The 21,096-nt window shown below is 43.6% G+C and overlaps 1 protein-coding gene across 4 annotated transcripts in view; it reads left to right on the top strand.

The window, feature by feature from the left end:
• LOC119433668 (uncharacterized) overlaps positions 1-21,096 on the top strand; it is a 96,658-nt gene that overhangs the window by 67,462 nt on the left and 8,100 nt on the right. For all 4 annotated transcript variants that reach the window (XM_049659410.1, XM_049659411.1, XM_049659413.1 and 1 more), the window contains 9 exons: positions 1,678-1,766; positions 2,906-2,974; positions 8,000-8,232; positions 10,736-10,816; positions 13,469-13,555; positions 15,755-15,920; positions 17,421-17,527; positions 17,608-17,695; positions 19,150-19,665. In XM_049659410.1, the coding sequence (XP_049515367.1) occupies positions 1,678-1,766; positions 2,906-2,974; positions 8,000-8,232; positions 10,736-10,816; positions 13,469-13,555; positions 15,755-15,920; positions 17,421-17,527; positions 17,608-17,695; positions 19,150-19,665 (1,436 nt within the window). The remainder of the gene's footprint in view (positions 1-1,677; positions 1,767-2,905; positions 2,975-7,999; positions 8,233-10,735; positions 10,817-13,468; positions 13,556-15,754; positions 15,921-17,420; positions 17,528-17,607; positions 17,696-19,149; positions 19,666-21,096) is intronic.

Here is a 21,096-nt window from a genome sequence, read left to right as displayed (position 1 = left end):
ATGCACCTGGTTCTCTAGAGTTTTGAGCGCAGCATGCTGCGACCTGGTGGCGAGCGACAAAATTGTATGGGTGGTAGAAGTCGGGGCTCTCCGCATTGAGTTATGCTGTCATTGGGCTGTACAGCCGGCCTCCCTTGCTTCGTTTGTGTGTTCAGGCTAGACTTCTTACTTTAATTTGGTGTTTACTGCTGGAAAGGGCACCTTTGTTCACTGACAGTAAGTTTCGTCTTATATAATCAAGAGTGAACCCTGTGCTTCACTTAACCATGTCAAAAGCTGCAGCAAAAATGGTGCTGAGTCTATAAAACCACAGGCGTTGGTACTTATGATTATTTAAGAACTGCTACACAGAGGAATATACAGGACCTAAAGAAAGTTTTGATGCTGACGTGACATAAATAAATTAAGAAAAGCTCATAGAGGGATAAAAACTTCTGCAGAACACGTTGCTGAGAGTACGAAATAAACAAGATCATCTGCATGTGGTGCAGACAGCCAGTTGCAGCATGAAGTTAGGGGAATGAAGATAAAAAGATGTGTTTAAAGTTCTGTAGTCACATTACATGTTGCTATGAAACAAATGAATGACAACCAAATAAAACAATTGGAACTACATGATTCTCTCTGTATGAGCAATATTGATTGGCCTGAATGCAAAAGCTAGTGAGACACAGTCAATTTACCGATAGCCATTGCCATTAAATGTGCATTTGCACATTTGCTGGCAATGGCCATCATGCTTACTGGCATTTGCAGTAAGCTTGTTTGTTTCCGCCAGTCCAACGACAGCCAGCGTCAACAAGCGCCACAACCGATCAGACTGTCACAGGGTTGACACTATAGCAGCTTCTTTATTCTTTTATTAGTTCGATTAGTTGATCACATCATTGTTCATAGGCCACAGTTATGAGTTGATGGGAATTAAACAAATAGACACACATTGTAACAGTCTGCCGTTGCAGCTTGACATCATGTCACTCGAGCGGTACATACTCGAAAGCGGCAGCACAGCAAGACTGCGTCTACGACTTATCGTGCGCAGTGTATGCATTTGGCACAGTACTTTGCTTCCTTTTCGATAGAAGGCATGCTACAAAGCCTCCCATGCAAGACATTCTCCGAAATTCTCACCGCAGCACAGCTCAGATCAGCAGATATATTGCGGCTCCTTGCATTCACCAGCAAGGCTTCGCATTTTGTATTACTACCCAAAACTGCTAAATGCAGCTTGGAAGACGCTGTTGACTGAAGTGTCCACAGCACGGCCTGGGCAGTGCATCACGCTCATTGGTCACACATTGGCAAAGTGCGCACTGCAAGTGCACGATGAGAAGCAGACAAGTACATGGACGCTTTGTAACAAGGCTGCATACCGTGTCATGTTGCTGTCATGTCACATGCCATCAACACCTCGGTAGATAACGAGTAATACAACTTGAACTGGAGTCACTTGCAAAGGCTTCTTCACCCTCTCCCTGGACCATAAAGTATGCATGAATTGTTCCTTTTCAGGCTTATTGACTGCTACCTGCTGCTATAATATCAAATTGCTTTACGTTATTCATTATTTACTCTGCCCTCCCAAGATAAAATGTAGCTTAAGCTTCCTCATGTTATTGCTTATATATGCTGTGAGAAACTGTATGTTTCTAAATATCCACTCCACTTTGCTTTCAGAAAGTGGTGGCGTTGTCATCATACTTGACCAGCTGCCGGGCTGCACACCATCCCCATTGCGCCCTAATGTCATCCAGGTGCCCTGCAAGGTGCATTCGTTTAATCCATATTGCCGCTGTTTGAAAAAATTGCACTGCTCAAGTGACAACGGTAGACTGCTTTCACAACAAACTCTAGTGAGCCAAATTTCCCACATTTGCAACATACTTCTAACCTTAAAAGTGGGATAAAGTAATTTTGTATATTTACTTGCATGAATATTTCCTTTCTTTAAATATAGTTATTGCGTAGTGACTGACCTTGTTGTATTACTTTGTCATACTTGTATTTGATTCTAGTTTTGTTTGTTAGCTCATGTAAGGAACTGTAATATAAATTAGTTTTGAGGGTATTATAGTAAATAGTACATAAGGTTTCCAAGGTTCTATCAATTCATCTTAAAAGAGTGGCAAATGTATTTTTGTTACTCTTATACCCAGTTACACTAATTTAACACACTCGTGGAGTTCTGAATTGATCTGTGCAACTTTTTTGTTCTGTGAAAGCTTAGTTACATGTGGGGACATAGTCATGAGGAGTGTTTTGTTTCCTGTTCTTTTTTTTTTTTCCCCAGAGCATTTTCTGAAATCCTTTAATTCTTATAACATCCTGCTACAAAAAGAGAAACAGCTGTGGAGCAGGCTGATGGCACCTCCCTGAAAGGCCAACTGCAGCGAACTTTTATGCCATTCAAAAAGCTTAGTTTCAGATAGTGTAGGTATAGAGCAGGCCTCCACACCGGACACGTGTCTCACCTCCCAGCCTCCCCCCACAAGAAATATTCCTGGCTGCAACACTGCCATGACGTGTATGCATTACCTGATTAAGTGCTATTTAAAGACAGTTTATCAGAAAATTAGACAGCTACCAGCCCTGCTGCTGTGCTAAGGTTGCTTCAGTAGTATGAATGACTCATTTATAGCAGACTTACCCAAAGCGAAATTTCGGCTTTTAATGAATCATTGGCTATGCTACTGGTCTTAATGCTTCCATATTAACAGCCAAAGAGAGCAGTGCATTAGGTTTCATAAATAATCTATGTAATGACCTCACCCTGGTTGTTTAGCACTTTTCTTGCGATTTGTTGTGCAGGAATTATTCAAATCCTCTATACTATTGTTCTTTAGGGTTTTTTTTTTTTTTTTTTTTGTCTGCTAGTACATGCAAATGCATTTTAACACATTTTCAGTTTGACAAAGTCGCCCCGGGAAGTGGCACCACTAGTACAAGCAAGGAAGAATGGTTGACTAAGTTGACGGTGAGGATGAACCTTGTGTTTGCTAGATTGAAGTGACTGGTTGATATGTTTGAAGTTGCTAACATAAACAGTGCCTCGCTGACAAATAATTCCCAAAGTGCCATTGATGCACCAACAAACATTGAAGAACTTTAAAAATAATTTAGATAGGCATAGTCTGTTCCTGCTTTTTGTCTTCATTTGCCCATCATATAATAATGAGTAGTGGAAACTATTAAAGAAGGAAAAGCTCGAGTAAATCCTCCATTCATGTGTGGAGTGTTTCTTGGGCAATGCATAGTGATGATGATGTTTATTCCTCATTGAAATTTGTGAGCGATTGAGAGGGCAGGGATTTTCCCCCCATGATTACATTAGAAAAGTAGTCTTAAGCATGCATTGCCCCCCCCCGGCTTAAGAAGGTGCATGGCACTCCGAATGTTATACAAAAACAAGTCTCAGCTGTGCATACGGTCGCTGGCTTGTTCAGTGCCAGTAGCGCACCCAGGATCTCTGCCAGGGGGGGGTGTGGAAGGAAGCACATTGCATAAAATGCAGTTTTCTTGCTTTAGCCAGAGGAATCCAACAGCAAATAAAAGGCCTAATAATTATAATCATAATGACACCAAGGATGTTGACTGTGTTTATTTCTTCAGCGTTTTACTCAAAGTAACTTAAGAGTGATTGAATACAAGACAATGATAGCGTGTTTTTGTTACTCAGGAAAATTCGACCTCAAGCCACCTCCTGAATTGTAATGACAGTGTGAACAGAGCACTGAAGGTAGACAGACGTTGGACTGGTGGGGCTGGACACGGGGGAAGGGGGGGGGGAGTTAACTCGGCCTCAGGGGGGGGGGGGGGGCGTACAACCTCTGAACCCCCCCCCCCCTCGTCGGTGCGCCACTGGTTCATGCTCAGATTTTTTCCACAGAGGATGGTGTTTCAGGTTGGACACAGTCTAGTGCCTTATTTGGAGGGCATTATTTGCCTTCTTGGTCCAGAATAAATCAGGAGTATGCATTGTGTGTGGTGACACCAGGCAAACTACATGTAATTTTTTTAAAGATTATACAGAATTCTTTAAAATCACCTGTGGGAGATAGCATAAGTGTAGTCCTTGAGCTGAATTACTCGAAGTGGCAGACATTACCTGCATATTTAATTGAAATATATGATGGACTATTTAACAAGAATTCATTAATTACCTTTTATTAAAGGGTACCTGAAACGGTTTTTGTTGTATCCCTAGACATGGAGGTTATCTCTCAAGGAATGCTTTCTCACAGGATTTCGTGTCAACACGCTATAATAATGAAGGTGTGAAGGGTTAAACATTTCCCTCCCTTCAAGCTGCTGTGTTCCCCCTTAACTTTTTGACCGTGCAGCCATTGCTACGTCAAGCCTCCTTGAAGTGGTGATGCAAGTGTTGTCTACTTTCGGTTGAATTGAACCGAGTAAATTCCCGTGTCTTTTTTCTACCCAACTTTTATCGTAAAGCCTGGATTACATGGTGCAAGATTTAAAGAAAGACTGCACACGGTGGATGCAAACGCGCTGACACTACACACAGTGTTCGCTGGCTTTTTCCTTTTTTTTAAAGCTACATGAAGCAAAAAAAAAAAAAAAACGGATGTTGCCCCTGACACTTGCCATATTGCTGCGAGCATACATGCAATATACAAACTACGAAGCTGTTCTTGGTATTATTTCAATTTGATAATCACCTGATAATGTCAAAATATCTAATACATACATTTACGATTGTCTCTACATTATGCTCGAGAGATTTCTTTGTAGCCGTCAGTGGAAGAAGAAAAATGCTGCCGCTAACTTGTGAATGTGGTGAAATGGGCTATTTATAATGTTTTCGCTACTCTAGAATCTAAAACAAAAAGAAATTACGGAGAAAAAGAAAAAGTACATCCATTGGGAACAAAACCCACACTTTCTGCATGGGAGGTGGGGACTGTACGATTACAACAAAGTCTAACTCAAGATTATGGCTTTCTGACGAACATTTTGGCACGTTGTACAGCACATTCAATTTTTTTAGCAATGTGCTTTTTCCGGATCTTGGCTTGTTAGCATATTTCTCTACTATCATCCTAGGCAAATTATATACGAAACTTGCCTCTCTAACAAATGCGAAACCCGCGGTTACTGCTGAAAGCACCTTTTCAAAACTGCGGGTGACTGCGGTGTTGACCAAGAAGGTTGGTGTCGACGTGCAGCGCTCGCGTCTTCTACAGCACGTAGTCGCTGCAGTTTACTCCCTGCACACACCTACAGTGCAAAACGAGCATAATACAGTGCTGGTACCATTCATGTTCCTGCCACCAAAGAAGACATCACTGCTTCTATTTTCATGTGGGAACCCCTCCGTGTCCCATCGACTGCCCCATTGCCAGAGCTGAACCAGACGATCTGCATTCTCAGGCGGAAGTGGGCCATTGGTTTGAAGAAACGTCTAGATTTATTACATTTCTGTAGTTATTTACATCATCACCATCAGCCTATTTTTATGTCCACTGCAGGACGAAGGCTTTTCCCAGCGATCTCCAATTACCTCCTGTCCTGCGCTGTCTGATTCCAACTTGCAGCCTGCAAATTTCCTAATTTCATCACCCCAACTAATTTTCGGCCGTCCCTGACTGTGCTTCCTTTCCTTTGGCACCCATTCTGTAACTGTAATGGTCTACCGGTTATCTGCCCTACACATTACATGGCCTACCCAGCTCTATTTCTTATTTCTTAAAGGGTACCTGAAACTGGTTCGGACAAATTTGTAGACGCGTAGGGCACAGCTACAGTAAAACATTCATACAGCAATTTGTGTGAAGCATCTCGCATTAAGAGACCTACTGACGATTACAAGTTACCCTCCTCCTTAGCTATGCTTTTTCTCCTCAACTCATTCTCCGAGTGATCAGGGCTAAGCTCTGCTCTAGCTGCGCCTTCACTGGTTCTACGTCATGATATTACGTCGTGTTATCTACTTCTGGTTTTCTTGGAGCCAGCGTGCGAAGCCTCTCCAACCTCTCCGCCAGCCACCAGGCACTCGATCCCAAGCAAGAGCTTCGAAGTAGCGTGCGTTGCACAAGCAATCTGTCGCAGCGCCGAGCGCTTCCGGTATTCCGGTAACCACAGTCGAGCTGGGCATTTTGACGGGTGGGTGGAAGCGTGGATGGAACGGCTTTAAGGCCGAGCGAGCGGCATGATTGGTCTAAAGTCGGTCTGCATGGTCCGGCCACCTGGTGGCGCAGAGCTTAACCAGCCAAATATATAGCTAATATGTATTGCTGTAACCAAGTATAAAACATTTTGAATATCTATAAAACAATGTGTCACACCAACAATTTACAACAGCAGCAAAGTAGAATACACTTGATTACTGCTTTATTAGTTCTGTGTTTGGTTAAGATCTGTGCCACCAGGTGGCTGCACCGTCCAGGCCGTTCACGTTTGTGCCTCCGCTCATGCCTTGCCTTGCAGAGGGACATGATGTCGCTGATCGCTACGTTTGCAGCCCACAATGCGAGGGTGAACCTCATCATCATCATTAGCCTATATTTATGTCCACTGCAGGATGAAGGCCTCTCCCTGCGATCTCCAATTACCCCTGTCTTGCACTAGCTGATTCCAACTTGCGCCTGCAACTTTCCTAACTTCATCACCCCACCTAGTTTTCTGCTGTCCTCGACTGCACTTCCCTTCTCTTGGTATCCATTCAGTAACTCTAATGGTCCACCGGTTATCCATCCTACGCATTACATGGCCTGCCCAGCTCCATTTTTTTCTCTTAATGTCCATTAGAATATCGCCTATCCCCGTTCATTCTCTGATCCACACCGCTCTCTTCCCGTCTCTTAACGTTAGTCGTAAGATTTCTCGTTCCATCGCTCTTTGCACGGCCCTTAACTTGTTCTCAAGTTCTTTGTTAACCTCCAAGTTTCTGCCCCATATGTTAGCACAGGTAGAATGCAGTGATTGTACACTTTTCTTTTAAGCAACAATGGTAAGCTTCCAGTCAGGATTCGGTAATGCCTGCCGTATGCACTCCAGCCCATTTTTCTTCTTCTGTAAGTTTCCTTCTCATGATCAGAGTCACCTATGAGTAATTGACCTAAATAAACATACTCCTGCACAGACTCTAGAGGCTGATTGGCGATCATGAATTTCTTGATCCCTTGCCATGCTATCGGAGTTATTTTTGTTATTTTTAAGGGTACACAAATTACTATGCGTACGCATGCTGTTAAACATAAGCTTAATGCAGCGACATGTTTCATGCATTCCCAGTGACGCAACATGGGTAGCCAATCGGATAGCTTGCCCGAGTTATGTCACGCAGCACGCCCGCTACAAAGCAGGGGATGGGGTGGCTGAAAACTTAGGAGAGCGGCGGAGCGGCACTGCTGCGATTAGTAGTTAGGCACATTTTTAAAACCTTATTGCAGCCAGTGAGTTTGCAAGGCATATCCACTTTGAATGAATTTTCAAAATGACACCAGTTTCAAGATATTTGTTCCCAAAGCGTGCAACAAAATACATGGGCCTTTCGGTTACTTTTGTGCTTCAGTGCATAAAACGGCATTTTGTTAAACAAGTAACTGGAACAACATTGCATTATACTCACTGGCTACAATTTGTAAAGTGCAGTATGTGCTTTAAAGTAAGCAATTAAAAAGGTAATGAGTAACGATTTCTCACGGAACCAAAGTTTGTGTCTTTGAGTAATCTAGCCCAATGGCTAGAATTATGCTGTCTGCCACAGGCAATTTTTTAAAAGTTTGTATAGTTTATAAAAAAGAAAAGAACACCCTGTATGTAGAATTCGTTGGAACAGAACTGTGGTGCTATCTCCCACAGTAATGGCAAAACAAGGCAGGTGCATGGTTAAGAACCCCAGGTGGTCAAAATTAGCCCAGAACTGAGATGTCTCATTTCACCTATGATGCTTTGGGACGTCAAGCTGCATCAACCAATCAATAAATCATGGATAGTGTGCCACAGTGATGACAGCTCCTTCTCTCTGTGCATGCAGACCTTTGAGGATGCCTGGGACTATGCATCGTTGGAGTGTGGGCTGGGCTTCAGCCTGGCTGTCATTGTTGACTTGGCAGCCCGTGTCAAGGGGCCCTCTTGTGACCTGACGGTGACTGCCGTGACCCCATTGCTGCCATTGCGCCTGGTGCCACTATTCCCGATTCCAGTGCTCAGGAGTGGCGTCCAGGATACACTGTCCTCACCGCATGCTGCAGCACCACCTGACTTTGGGTACTGTCACCTTTATTTTGATGCCTGCAATTGTACACACCAAAGTTACAGCTAAGCATCATAACCACCACAGAATACAACCTGTGCTGAAAATGCACTATATATACAGTAGAAACTCACTGATACGATCCCATTATGTATGATTTCCCGACGCCAACGTTCGTGATTGAGAACATAAAAAAATTACCCAATACATTTACGCTTCTTTTTTTACCAGTTAATACATTTCTGGTGATCGATCAGGTAATCGAGAAATCTGCAGAGTACAATCAATCTCTCTATATGGCTTTCGTAGATTATGAAAAGGCATCTTATTCAGTAGAGATGCCAGCAGTCATAGAGGAATTGCATAATCAAAGAGTACAGGAGGCATACGTGAATATGTGCAAAAATTCTGGAGCTGCCTTGGTTCTCCACAAGAAAAGTACGAAGTTACCTATCAAGAAAGGGGTCAGACAAGGAGACACAATATCTCCAATGCTATTCACTGCATGCTTAGAAGTATTCAAGCTCTTAGACTGAGAAGGCTTAGGAGTGAGGATCAATGGCGAATATCTCAGCAACCTTCGGTTTGCAGATGACATTGTCCTATTCAGCAACAATGGAGACGAATTACAAGAAATGATTGAGGACCTTAACCAAGAAAGTGTAAGAGTGGGGTTAAAAATTAATATGCAGAAGACAAAGATAATGTTCAATAGCCTGGCAAGGGAACAAGAATTCAGGATCATCAGTCAGCCTCTAGAGTCTGTAATGGAGTATGTTTATCTAGGTCAATTACTCTCAAGGGACCCTGATCATGATAAGGAAATTTACGGAAGAATAAAATTGGGTTGGAGTGCATACGGCACGCATTTACAAATCCTGACTGGGAGCTTACCACTGTCGTTGAAAAGAAATGTGTACAGTGATTGCATTCTACCAGTGCTAACATATGGGGCAGCAACTTGGAGGTTAACAAAGAAGCTCAAGAACAAGTTAAGGACCGCACAAAGAGCGATAGAACGAAAAATGTTAAGCCTAACTGTAAGAGACAGGAAGGGAGCAGTGTAGTTCAGAGAGCAAACAGGGATAGCCGATATTCTAATGGACATTAAGAGAAAAAAAAATGGAGCTGGGCAGGCCATGTAATGCGTAGGATGGATAACTGGTGGACCATTAGAGTTACTGAATGGATACCAAGAGAAGGGAAGCGCAGTCGAGGACAGCAATGAACTAGGTGGGGTGATCAAGTTCGGAAATTTGCAGGCGCAAGTTGGAATGAGCTAGTGCAAGACAGGGGTAATTGGAGATCGCAGGGAGAGGCCTTCATATTGCAGTGGACATAAATATAGGCTGATGATGATGATGACGTTTCTGGAAAGCACAATCTTTCGACACCAATGTTCAGTACGTTGCCGCACTGCAATCATATGGTACGTTTTACGGCCGCTAAATCGCATGGAAAAAGAAAAGGCATGAAACATGCACGACCAAGAACAGTAGCCACCCTGCTGCAGCAGCTTCCTCACAATACTCGCTTGCCCGTGGCAAGTGAAAATGCTGGCGCGCACTTAGTTTCCTATTCCAGTACCAGCAAAACTCCTCCAGGGTTGTCACCACCCCATTCATAGCTATCATCGCCAGCCCTGTTACGATAAGCAGCTTCATCTGTCTGTTTCACAGCACGTGGGGTTTAGTGTCATTGGAGGCGTACTGCATGCTTTTAATATGTGATAACCCAAAAGTGTCGTCGGTTGCACAGGTGGTGCAAAGTGAGCATCATGTAGACGCCTGAATACATTGTAGACATTGTATTCTGGCATCGCCCATCAGCTCGATATTATTTTGGTTTGGTCGCTTGGGTCTCACCAGCTTGACATGCGGAGTCGGCACATCAAAACTTCCAGCCAAAATGCCCCGTTCGAGGAAGCCGCTGACCTAGGCCGGGAGCATTTCTGTCGATTTATTCGATGGTGAAGGTTTTCATTATCTCTCATGCCACTTTATCACAGTTCTTATAAACCGGACGTATACCTTTTACCCTTTGAGGGTGAAATTTTTTCCCAAAAACCACGCCCCTGTAGCAGTAGTAGGAAATGATTGAACACTCTTGAATACAGCAAACATTTATTGCAAGTAATATTTTGTCTCAGAAACGCTTTACTCGCACCAACAGTATACAAACAGGTATGCTGTACAGTAAGAGATCGAGAAAATAGTCACAGGACTGTGCAGTACACGCAGCACAGACACACAGCGCAAGGTGGAGGAGCGGCTGCATAGGAGCTCCATTTTCAGCAGTCACGCACTAGAGGTATGTGCTGCCATTCAGTGTGTGCTGATTTCCCAAAAACTATGAGCCAACTACCTCAGCTGAGAGCCATTGAGAGCTGAGACTTCTGATTTGATCTGTGCTGCAAAATTGTTTATCGTGTTTGAGGTGAGCGAAAAAATTAAATGTGATCCATACAATGAGCATGATGACTATGATGTTATTGTGGCTTACATATTTCACTTTTAGGTTCGTCACCTTGTGCGGGGACCACCTTTGCTTTCACTTCAAGCATCAGCTTGAGGATGGTGGATTCAACTTTATTGGAGTGTGAGTAGAGACGCCATAGAAACTTGCAGCTTGTTCTGACAGCTTTACCCCATTTTCACAAATGCATGTTAAAGGGCCCCTAAATCACCCTGAGCTCAAAAATGAGTTACATAGTGGCTAATGTATACCAGTCTACTATGAACATATGGCCACAATAATTCTTTTGTAATGGTTCAGTAATAGCAAAGTTACAGGCGTTTGATGAATGAGTACACGGCCGCCGCTGTTTCTCGCTCTTCTTTGCTACCCTCTCCACTGGTGCTCTCTCCCCCTTGCCGCATACACTCACCTACTCTACGCAGTGCAGCGAAAGCTGCGGGTTGCATCCGCATGCCGGAAGAAAGGTTCCTCCATTGTCCGCCCCTAACCGCCCTTTGTATGAAGGTGACTGAATGGAAGCTTCATGCAGCACTCTGTTGACATCACAACACGTGAAGCAGGCACTGGAAAGGCCAGGGGAGGAGCACGGGATTGTTTTTTAATTTGTGGTGTTTCTGTGGCACGTAGCGCTACCGCATTTGCCAGAGGTAATGGCCGCGGCATTCTCTACGCAATGTACACATTTGTTTGAAATGTGTAAAAAAAGTCAGAAGGTTGTTCACCAGGCCACATAGCAAATTTAGGTTGCACGCTGCAGGTTATGTGTTCCCCAAGAAGTGTTCTACCACAAAAATTTTTCAGATTAGTTCATTAAGAGCAGAGATAGAAATAATTGAAGTGCCACGAACCTGTGATTTCATGAAGCAAGCGTCACCACCAACATAGGCGCTCTCTCCCCTTGCCCCTGCAAGCGAAATTCCGTCAGTGCGTTCTCCCATATCCGGAGCGGGAGGATCGTGTGACGAATATGTCCCGGGCACCGCTTTCTTTTTTTCTTGTCTCTCTCTCTCTCTCACGTTTTTGCTGAACAGTGCACTTCTGGTGGTGGTCTCGCACGTGAGCTGTTGCGTTTGTCTTGTTTCACACAGCGGACGATTTTGTGTGCACTGCACGAGAACACCTGATTAGCGGTATAAGTTAGTGCCACAATGATGAGCATTGAGGCAGGTGCGAGGTGATGAAAGAGCATGATCGCAGCGCTGGAACCCGGTAGAAAATGGCAGTATCATTCTCAGCGCGCGCGACTGCACGACATGGGAACAAGCAGACGAAACAGAAGTACATCTCTCTTGTTACGATACGAAGTAAAATAAAAACATGCAGACATTCGGTTTGTATGTTTTATTATTTCTCTAAACATTAATTCGTGTATTGAAGCAACAGATTAAACAAATAACTGATGTTGCCTTGAATAAGTCTCAAAGTCACGTGTCACTGTGAACGACGTCACAGCACGGCCATGTACCGTAGGTGCACTTTTTTTTTTTTTTCACTTGGTTTGCCACGCAGCATAGCATCATAAGCATGCAGGCCCGTTTGATAGAGATACTGCAACAGCGACTTATAAAATGCGTTGTCCATAATCCATCTATCATAGTCTTCTCCTTAATCACTCTTTTCTTTCCGCTTGGTTTGCCACGCGGCATCTATTGCTTGGTTTGCCACTGCGATGTCTATTGCGCATTTACGCAATAGACGTCGACACTCAGGCTGTGAGCACAGGCCCCCACGAGGAGAAGAGCAAACTGCACTTGTTCTGAAATTTTCCGAAGTGTGTAGGGATCTAATACTTAGCAGACACGATTGTTAGTGCGCATTGTATGCAGTGCACTAGTCACCTCAAAACTTCCAGACCTGGTGAGGGGCCCTTTAAGGACCCAAAAGTGGTCAGAATAAATTTGGAGCCCCCCACGACAGTATTTCTCAATAGTCCACTGTGAAGCTTTGTGACCGTAAACACCGATGATCAACACCCATATTTATATTTGGTGCTATTATTTTTGCTGAACTTCCTTTTTTGCTTTGCGAACTTATGAAATCTTGACCATTCATAACATTCGAACATTCTTAATCTGGACATCATGTTTAAAGGTGTTCATCACCTTTTGTTATTCAAACCTCATTCGTTGACAGCCAAATGTTCGCCTGGCCATATAGTCAATGTAGTTCTTGTCTCCTCTCATTACATTTCCAGATCACAGTCGCCAACTCACCCTTGCATGCTATATACTAGTATATTTTGCATGTGTTTTGCATGTATCTTGCATTTCGGGAAAAAATGCGAAATGTTGGAAGTAATTTCATATAAATTGTTTCTGTAGTCTATACATTCATTTGGTATTTCAATTTTATGCTTTTAATCTGGCCTGTATATGAGTCAAGGTTTCCTGTGAAGAGAGTCTCCTTGATTTCGGTGTAAAATTGCCTCTATTGTCAGCCGTGAGAGTCACCTGTGTGCTTTGAAATGACAGCAACGGTTGAAGCACAGGACAACTCAATGCTTTGCAAGGCTTGTAAGCTTTTCCAGAGCATTGCGGAAACACAGACTTTTTCTAGTTTCTATTTTATTCACAGATTCTATTTTATATGTTGGGCATAAAGGCTGTCACTTCAAGAAGTGCTCGAAGTTGTATGTTGCTAAATTTCCTTTGTGTGTTTATCAACTGCATTGTGGCTATAAAGAAGTTTTTGAGTATCAAATGAATATGGTGGCAGACAAATATGTAAGCGAGGAAGATGACCCTCTTTTTTTTTTTCTTTCTTGGATTGTAGATGGATAAGTGGCGTGGAATCAGTTGAGCATCCCTTTATTTGGCTTGTCTGTGCCCAGTTCGCCACAAGCCAAAGATTGGCTTCAAGGTGAGTGGCCTTTGTGTGACACTGGCTTAAAGTTGCGAGAAGCAAGTTTTTTTACTATACAGTCGAACCCAGACATATTGAACCGACATATAACAAATTGTGTATAACGAACAGCAGTAAAATCCCCTTGAAAGTTTTTGTGTGAAATTTTTATTTTACATATCGAATTAGTACCTATGTATCAAATGTTTTTGTGATCCCCTTCAGATTCTATATATCCGGGTTCGACGGTAGCAGGCACGAAAGTATGGAGTAGCTAGTTATGGTATTATTGTGGGTGATGACCAGTTGTGTAGCGTCAAACAACTATGGCTGTGGAAGAAGTTAAGTTGGGCAAGTTATGTAATATGTAGACCACATAACCAGCGGTCTGTTAGAATAAAAGCGTAACAGTATGATCGCCAAGGGAAAAAAAAACATAGTCAACAGCAGCAGAGGTTTAGGTGGTGGGATGGGATCAGGAGACCTGCAAGCATTGGATGCAGTCTTCTGATGCAAGACATGGGTGATTGGCGATCGCTGGGAAAGGCCTTGATACTGCAGTGGATGTATATGGGCTGATGATAATGAACAAAAATGTGTTCACCTTTACCTCTTGGCCGAGCCTGATGTTTGGTGATCACAGGGACGCATAATATGCAACTTGTGAAGCTTCCGTACCAAATTATGAGCTGCAAATTCAGGTTCTACAACATTTTAAAATTGCGAAACCTGCAAAAATTAAGGGCTGCAAAACATAAGAATGTCACAGCGTCAATTTCACCATCATAAACAATTTCGGGAGGGAAGTTCTTGTATGCTACCGTTATGGGCGGAATGACCTCATGCCCCTGCAGTGCGGTTCTTTTTGGCCATAAGATGGGCAACGCTGAACATTTGGACAAACTACTGAACGCTTATCAGACACTTGAAAGGAACATCGAGTTAAGCTGAATTAGTTGATTTCACTTCTGCTCTTGTCGTGAGTGGAGTCTTGGTAAACCAATAAACACAGAAAGCAAAGGTGGGTAGCAAGGCCACCATGAAGTTTCCACACGAGATTGCAGTGAAGTCATCGATATTTACTGCGTGTACTTGTGTTAAAGTACAATTGTTCATCTGAAAGCAAGGGCTACATTTCATTTTAAAGGAATCGGACATTCAACCTAGGAAGTTTTTAGGACATTTTGTGTGCCAAAGTTGCCCAAGCATGATAAAATAATTTGATATTGATGAAACAATGATGAACTGGCGCCGAGTTTCTGGTGTGAAAATGCGATAATGGGAAGTTTGGCCTTCATTTTCTTCAGTAATAATCAACATTTTTCTGCCAAATAAATAGAAATAATTTGTAAAGAATAATTTACCAGTCTAAACTGAGTCTAGTAAATTACTATTTAGGGTCCGTTTAGGAAAACACATTATTCAGCACAAGTTCCAGCCGTCTTCTCATTGTACTTGCTTTATTTTTCATATCGGTTCCCACTGATTCCGTGTCCTCTTAAGATAGCTCTATGGTGGCACTGTACGCAGGCCACGGAGAAAAAATAACAGGAGGCGAAAGCTCTGGGCCTGGCGCCAGCGCGAGCACTGGTCGTGATTATGTCACGCTGGGAGATGAGGAGACGCACTGTTGGTGAACGTTGGCGCAGCGCCCCTTGCGGCGACAGAAGGAACTACTTCCCTCGCGGTCGGAGTGGCGCTGCGCGCGGCCCGCGGTGACGGAGGAAAAAAAAGCAAAAGCTCGTTCCTACATGGCCGCCATGATGGCCGCGGTCTCCGACGGCATCGTCTGCTACTGACCGCTTGCGCTGGGTTGTCGGATACTGCCCAAAAAGTTTTGCGCCAGCGCGGTTTGCACTCCAGGGATAAAATACCTGTAGATCGTATTAGTATGCATATTTTTTCCAGATTATTATTTACGATCACATGTTTTTTATGTGGCAATAAAACCAAGGAACTAGCGTACTTGAAAGATCAGATGATCTGCGATAGTAGTCATCAAGCAGCCGCGCACGAGTAGACGACAAGAGCACGCTCACCGCGTCACTGATCCTCCGCATCGCTTCGACAAACTGTCACTGTGACCATACGTCAGGCGTCCAGCGTTCTGTAGGGGGCGCTGTCACAACGTCCGCCGCCGCGCTCCTATGTGATATTATGACGATGCGGGAAGGAGCCGAGTTGCGCCTCCTGAATTATTCTTTCTTCGTGACGCAGGCCTAAGGACATATTTGTAGTGTGCATCCTGTCGAGGCAAGCAGCAGCAGCAATGACCCCTGGGAAGGTACCTGAGGAGGTGCTGTTCTACAACTGCCTCTGCCAGAGCCATGCCAATCTTCATTTCCAGCTATGGCAGGGAGCGGCCACCACCTCTGTCGCCAGGGTATGTGCACACATGTATTCAGGATGTCAATCTGCATATTCAAGCTCAGGCGGGAGGGGGGGGGTCTGCAATCGTGTCCCATCAGCTTTGTAGTTGTGGGGCAGCTTTCTTGGGTGTGTGTACTCTAGGGGTGTGTTCCCGTTTAAGCTCTCATCGTGCAACGAAATGTTCATATTGCTGCCACGCCACCAACTCCCACAAGACTGTGAAAGGCTTGCATGGTCACTTCTCGCAGGTTTGTTCTGAATCCGTGATTAGTGCAAGAGTATTCGGTATGTGTGTATCCAAAACATTTTGCAGATCTCACGCACTGTGGGAATCGGGAAGCCAAGCTTTCATGAGCCAGCAAGGTGAAAATTTCGCGTTCTTATTGCCTTGCAACAAGTTTTCTTTTTTCTTTTTATCCAGCGACGAATAATTGTCTCATAGTGATTGGTATGATTAGGGCTATTTCCGGTCGTGCGACATAGATCTTCCAGTCGCCTACAAGATCGGCTCCCCGAAAAGCCATGTCGCGTAACCAGGAAATTTCCTACCAGTGTGAACGGGGCTTCTTGCCTTTTTTTTATTTATTTTAACTGTTTATAATTTTGAATTGAGGTTTGTCTGGGCCTGGTTCAGTTACTGGGCATGGTTGTGCTTCCATCTTTATCTCTAAACCACGGTTGCTCTTTGTCTTGTTAAGTTTTGTATGCTATGTCCCACTTCTATGTGAAGCCGAACAAGACAAAGATTCACAGGAAAATGGCAATGAAGTGATAAACAGTGGTGAAACAAGAAATGTCTCACCCTGGAGACATTTCGACAAAGGGACAAGCTCAAAGAGAAGTCCTGACGAAAACAAGTCATTGGCATCAAACATTGACTCCAGGGACATCCTTGTTCAACCTCTGTTGATCAGTTCTATAAGGTGTCCTAGCTGATGTTAGCCAAGCTGCTCAATAAAAAAAAGATTAAAATAACATGGTGCAAAACACGTTTATAAGACCTACATTGTTCGGTCATCAGACCTCTGATGACTAAAAACACCCTAGGTCTTGTGATTGTATCTTGCACCATGTTTCTTATTGAAAATCTTGACTAACTTTAGCTAGGACACATGGCACAGTGGAGCACCTCTACAATGAAATGACCTGTATAACAAATCATTTCGGAGGTCCCAAGCACTTTGCTATAAAGGTGTTCAACTGTATATGAAGTCACTGTGTTTTGATTGAGCTTCAGTTGAAAGTAAGGAAATAATTGTGCTGTACTGAGCTTCAGTTGAAAGTAAGGAAATAATTGTGCTGTACTGAGCTTCAGTTGAAAGCAAGGAAATAATTGTGCTGTACTTTTATTTTGTTTTTGAGTTATTCTTCTCCGTGGATATACACAGTAAATGCCCACCAGCTATTCACATACATTTTGTAAAAGTTAAACTGCTTGTTGTAACACTATTAACTGAACTCTGTCACTCTCATGTGTTCTTAGTCTTATTTCACTTTTATTTTTATTTTGCAGGTGCCATCGGCTTCTAACAAAACAATTAACATAACCCTTGAAAAAATACTTTCTGGAGGTGCAGCTGAGACATTTCATTCTGCCCTGAAGGAACTTTTGAAAAACCGGTTGGCCACTTTTTAATTTTTTTTACTGCTAGGCATTGTGTGCCAAAATTGAATTTGTGTCCTTTTGATTTTTGCTGCAGTACGCCACTGGTGGCCACCCCAGAGCAGAGCAGCAGTGCCGTGACTCAAGACTCGTGGGTTCCCACACCACAGCCTTCAAGAAAGCAGGTGAAGGTTGGGACGAAAATACTGCTTAATGTGCAGCCCTTGGCCAGCACTACAACATCTCAGACAAACACAGAACTATGAAAAATGTTCATGGTTTAGATATATTTCAGATTTCTGTGCAATATATGCATAGCACATTTATTCTAATCTAATGTTTTCAAAGTGGAATTTATAGCAGTACTTTTTTCTTATAAGACATACTTGCAGTGGAACATTGTGCAGCAAATACAATGACGAAGGAAGGAATGAAGGCAAGTACTACATAAAGGACATGAAATACATAGGGTTCGTGAATTAAACAGCACATGCACAAAACAGGCCCATCATAATTGAGGTAACTAAAAAATGTGCCTCAAGGAAAGCTTTCTCACTATTATAAAGACTAATTACAGGATTGCTGACACAAACTCTCTCATGTATTGTGAAAATTTTTCCAATATCAATTGTGCCTTAGGATTCCACTTTTGTCAAGAGTCAGTATCTTGTCAAGTTGGGGCCTGCTAGTGCACTTGTTACAATGGTCAATGACATTAGTTTCCTTTATTATTGTGATAGCAATTATATGGAGACTCCAGGTGTATTTCTGCCATTGTCGTCGGCGTCGCCGTGATGTCCAAGGGCGATAAAATTGTCGCTGCACGCCGTATGCTGTATGTGCGAGTGAAAGCATGCGAGGGTGAGCCAACGATGGTGGCTCAGTCTCACCCATGCAAGGGGAGAAAGCGGGGAAAAAGCGTGCCATCTTTCATCACGTGCAAGGCACCGGGTTTAGGGGATTGTACTTCGGCGGTGGATGTGTATGGCGTGGCCGTGCGAGCCCTATCTTGAAAGCGATCTATGATGGGGCCAGAGTGCGCCGAGTGCTGATAGCTTCGTGTAGGCTGTGTTCTCGCCGCTTAGTTCGTGTTGAAGCGAGAGGCAGCATGAAGGTCGATTCGCTCACTGCTGCTGCTGCGCTTTCTCACTCCAGCGTTTCGAGGAGTGTGCACAGTCATAGAGTGAGATGTGTTCATGTTTGCTTGTGCGCGTGACATCATGCTTGTTAATTGTAGTTAGTAAGCGAATGTTTACAAGTTTATACGACCAATAAAACTACTATCCTTATTTCGTATAGCTGTCTATTAATTTGCTATCACAATCAATGCTTCGCCTTTCGGGCGAAACTGCAACTTTTTTAATGTTCCACCCTATTGTTGTGCAACGTCCAGGTTTGTGTTTGCAAGCATCTTAGTGTGATGTATTGGGCTGTGGTTCTACTTGATGAATAAAGAAAATACAGAAGCAACAGTGCCCAAAGCCCACTGCTTTAGGATGTTTGATTGCCACAATGTTTTATGTTTATGCATGCAGGCTGAACCATTTTTCGTTATCTGTGAAATACTTTGCCTCTTTACCACATGTTCTTGATGAAATGGCACATTTTTAAACAATTTTTTTATCTGTTTGCTTTCCAGGACTTCAATATGGCTCCAACAGTGCCCGATGTGTCTGACTTATCAGTGGGCTTATCAGTGCACTCGAGATCAGAAAACATGTCGTATGGAACACATGCTGTGACTTGCGATCCAAGGACAGGCGTCTTGAACATTGGTTCGCAAGGAGGGTACTTTGCTCAGTGCTCTGATGCTGCACAGGACACTCGGAGTACTGTAACACCAGCTCAAGGCGGACCAACAACTCCTTTACAAAGCCGTGGTGTTCAAGATTACAATGTTGCTGTCGCAGAGGCCCAATTTCGACTGACCCAGCAACAGCAGTGTGCACCTCCAGCTTCTGCAGCTGAGCATCACCTGGCAACAGAATCAGTGCCTGCTGGTGTCTACGAGCTGATCAGGCGCCAGGATGAGCAGTTGCTGGAGCTCAGACTGCAGATTCAACGCCTCCTATCTCCTGCACGAGAACAGAATCAATCAGGGCCATCAGCCTTGTCTCTCCAACCAATGGCTGGTGGGACTGGCAAAACAAGTGCGGTAAGTGAGCATGCTATCCCATTACAAGAGGACCACATAAGAGACATGCACAGTCCTATGTTTGGCTGGTTGGAGAGTTACAAACCCCAGAAAAGAGTGAAAGATGCAGTGCAATGCAAGGTTACAGATTTCAGCCTTGCAGGGCCACGCCCACAATTCTCCATGCCTAAAGCCCCCGCCCGGCTACGGGTCTGCTACATGCACACAAGAGAGGAACCCTCACTCATAAAAAAACATAGCATTAACAGAAATCCTAGACTTACCGGCAAAAAAAAAAAATAAGACTTACTGATCAAAAAATCTGTTAATTCTCAATCAAACACACATGCAGACAAGTTTTATTCGCGAGCAGTCAGCAAAGAATTTTGGATTTTCACTTACGACCATGGCAGCCTTGCAGCGACGATGGCATCCTCAAACACAGCAAGGCCATGAAGCAGTTTCTCCATCAGGCCCCAATTTTTTGTGAACGCCCTCATGATGGTCAACGCACTAGTCGCGTCGGATACAGAAGGGCCATCATCCACGTCGTCATCCATGACGACGTGGAAGAGCAATAGTGTCTATGGGAGCAGGAAACAAGTCATGGTTACCATTTTTTGGCATCACTATTGGTGGAGACTGCAGTCCGGAAAAGGTCCGTTTGCTGCAATTTCGCTATCTATGGTTTGCATGCACGACATTTCACGGATTCCATGCTTGTTCATACCAAAAAATTGTATAAATACTATGCACTAAGCGTTTGGACATGTGGTAACGACTACATTAGTTTCAATGGCGACATGGCGGGGGATTCATTGCGACTATATTTAAACCATAATTACTTATTAAGCGGTTAATGAGGTTTTACTGTACTGTATGCCTGTTTGTACTGCCATTGCATTTTGCATGCAGTAGTGATGATGTGGCCATTTAGGCAGAGGCTTGATTGCATTCACAGGAATTTGTGTGAAGCATGATATGTGGGAGTTAATGACAGTCTCTAGGCTGACTGAAGAGAAACCACACTTGCACCTTGCATCACAAACCTCCTAAGGATTCATTCTTTGCAAGAAGTATAGCAATGCCAAGAAGAATGAGGCACATCCATAAAATTATGAAAAAATTGCTCCTCGGGCTACACACTTTCAGTGTTACTCGTAATTACAGCATTAAAGAGTGTTGTTCGATAACTTAGAAGTTACCAATAAATTGTTCACTAGTCTAGCCTGAGTGGTTACTCAGGTAGCCTTCACATGTGCTTTTTGAATACAGCTAGTACCACTGTCGCAAAGTAATCATGCTTAAAGGGACATAAAAGAAAAATTTAAAGTCGTAGTTCACTAGATTATTCATCTAAAAGTCTCAGTGTTTTTTGTGTGCCAATATATGACTTTGCTGTGTACAGAATTGCCACCAAAGGGCACACTGCTGCTCCTCAATTTTGATTCG

Source organism: Dermacentor silvarum, chromosome 11 (assembly GCF_013339745.2).
Source record: "Dermacentor silvarum isolate Dsil-2018 chromosome 11, BIME_Dsil_1.4, whole genome shotgun sequence".
Lineage (NCBI taxonomy): Eukaryota > Metazoa > Arthropoda > Arachnida > Ixodida > Ixodidae > Dermacentor > Dermacentor silvarum.
This window is presented reverse-complemented; position numbering and strand designations above follow the sequence as displayed.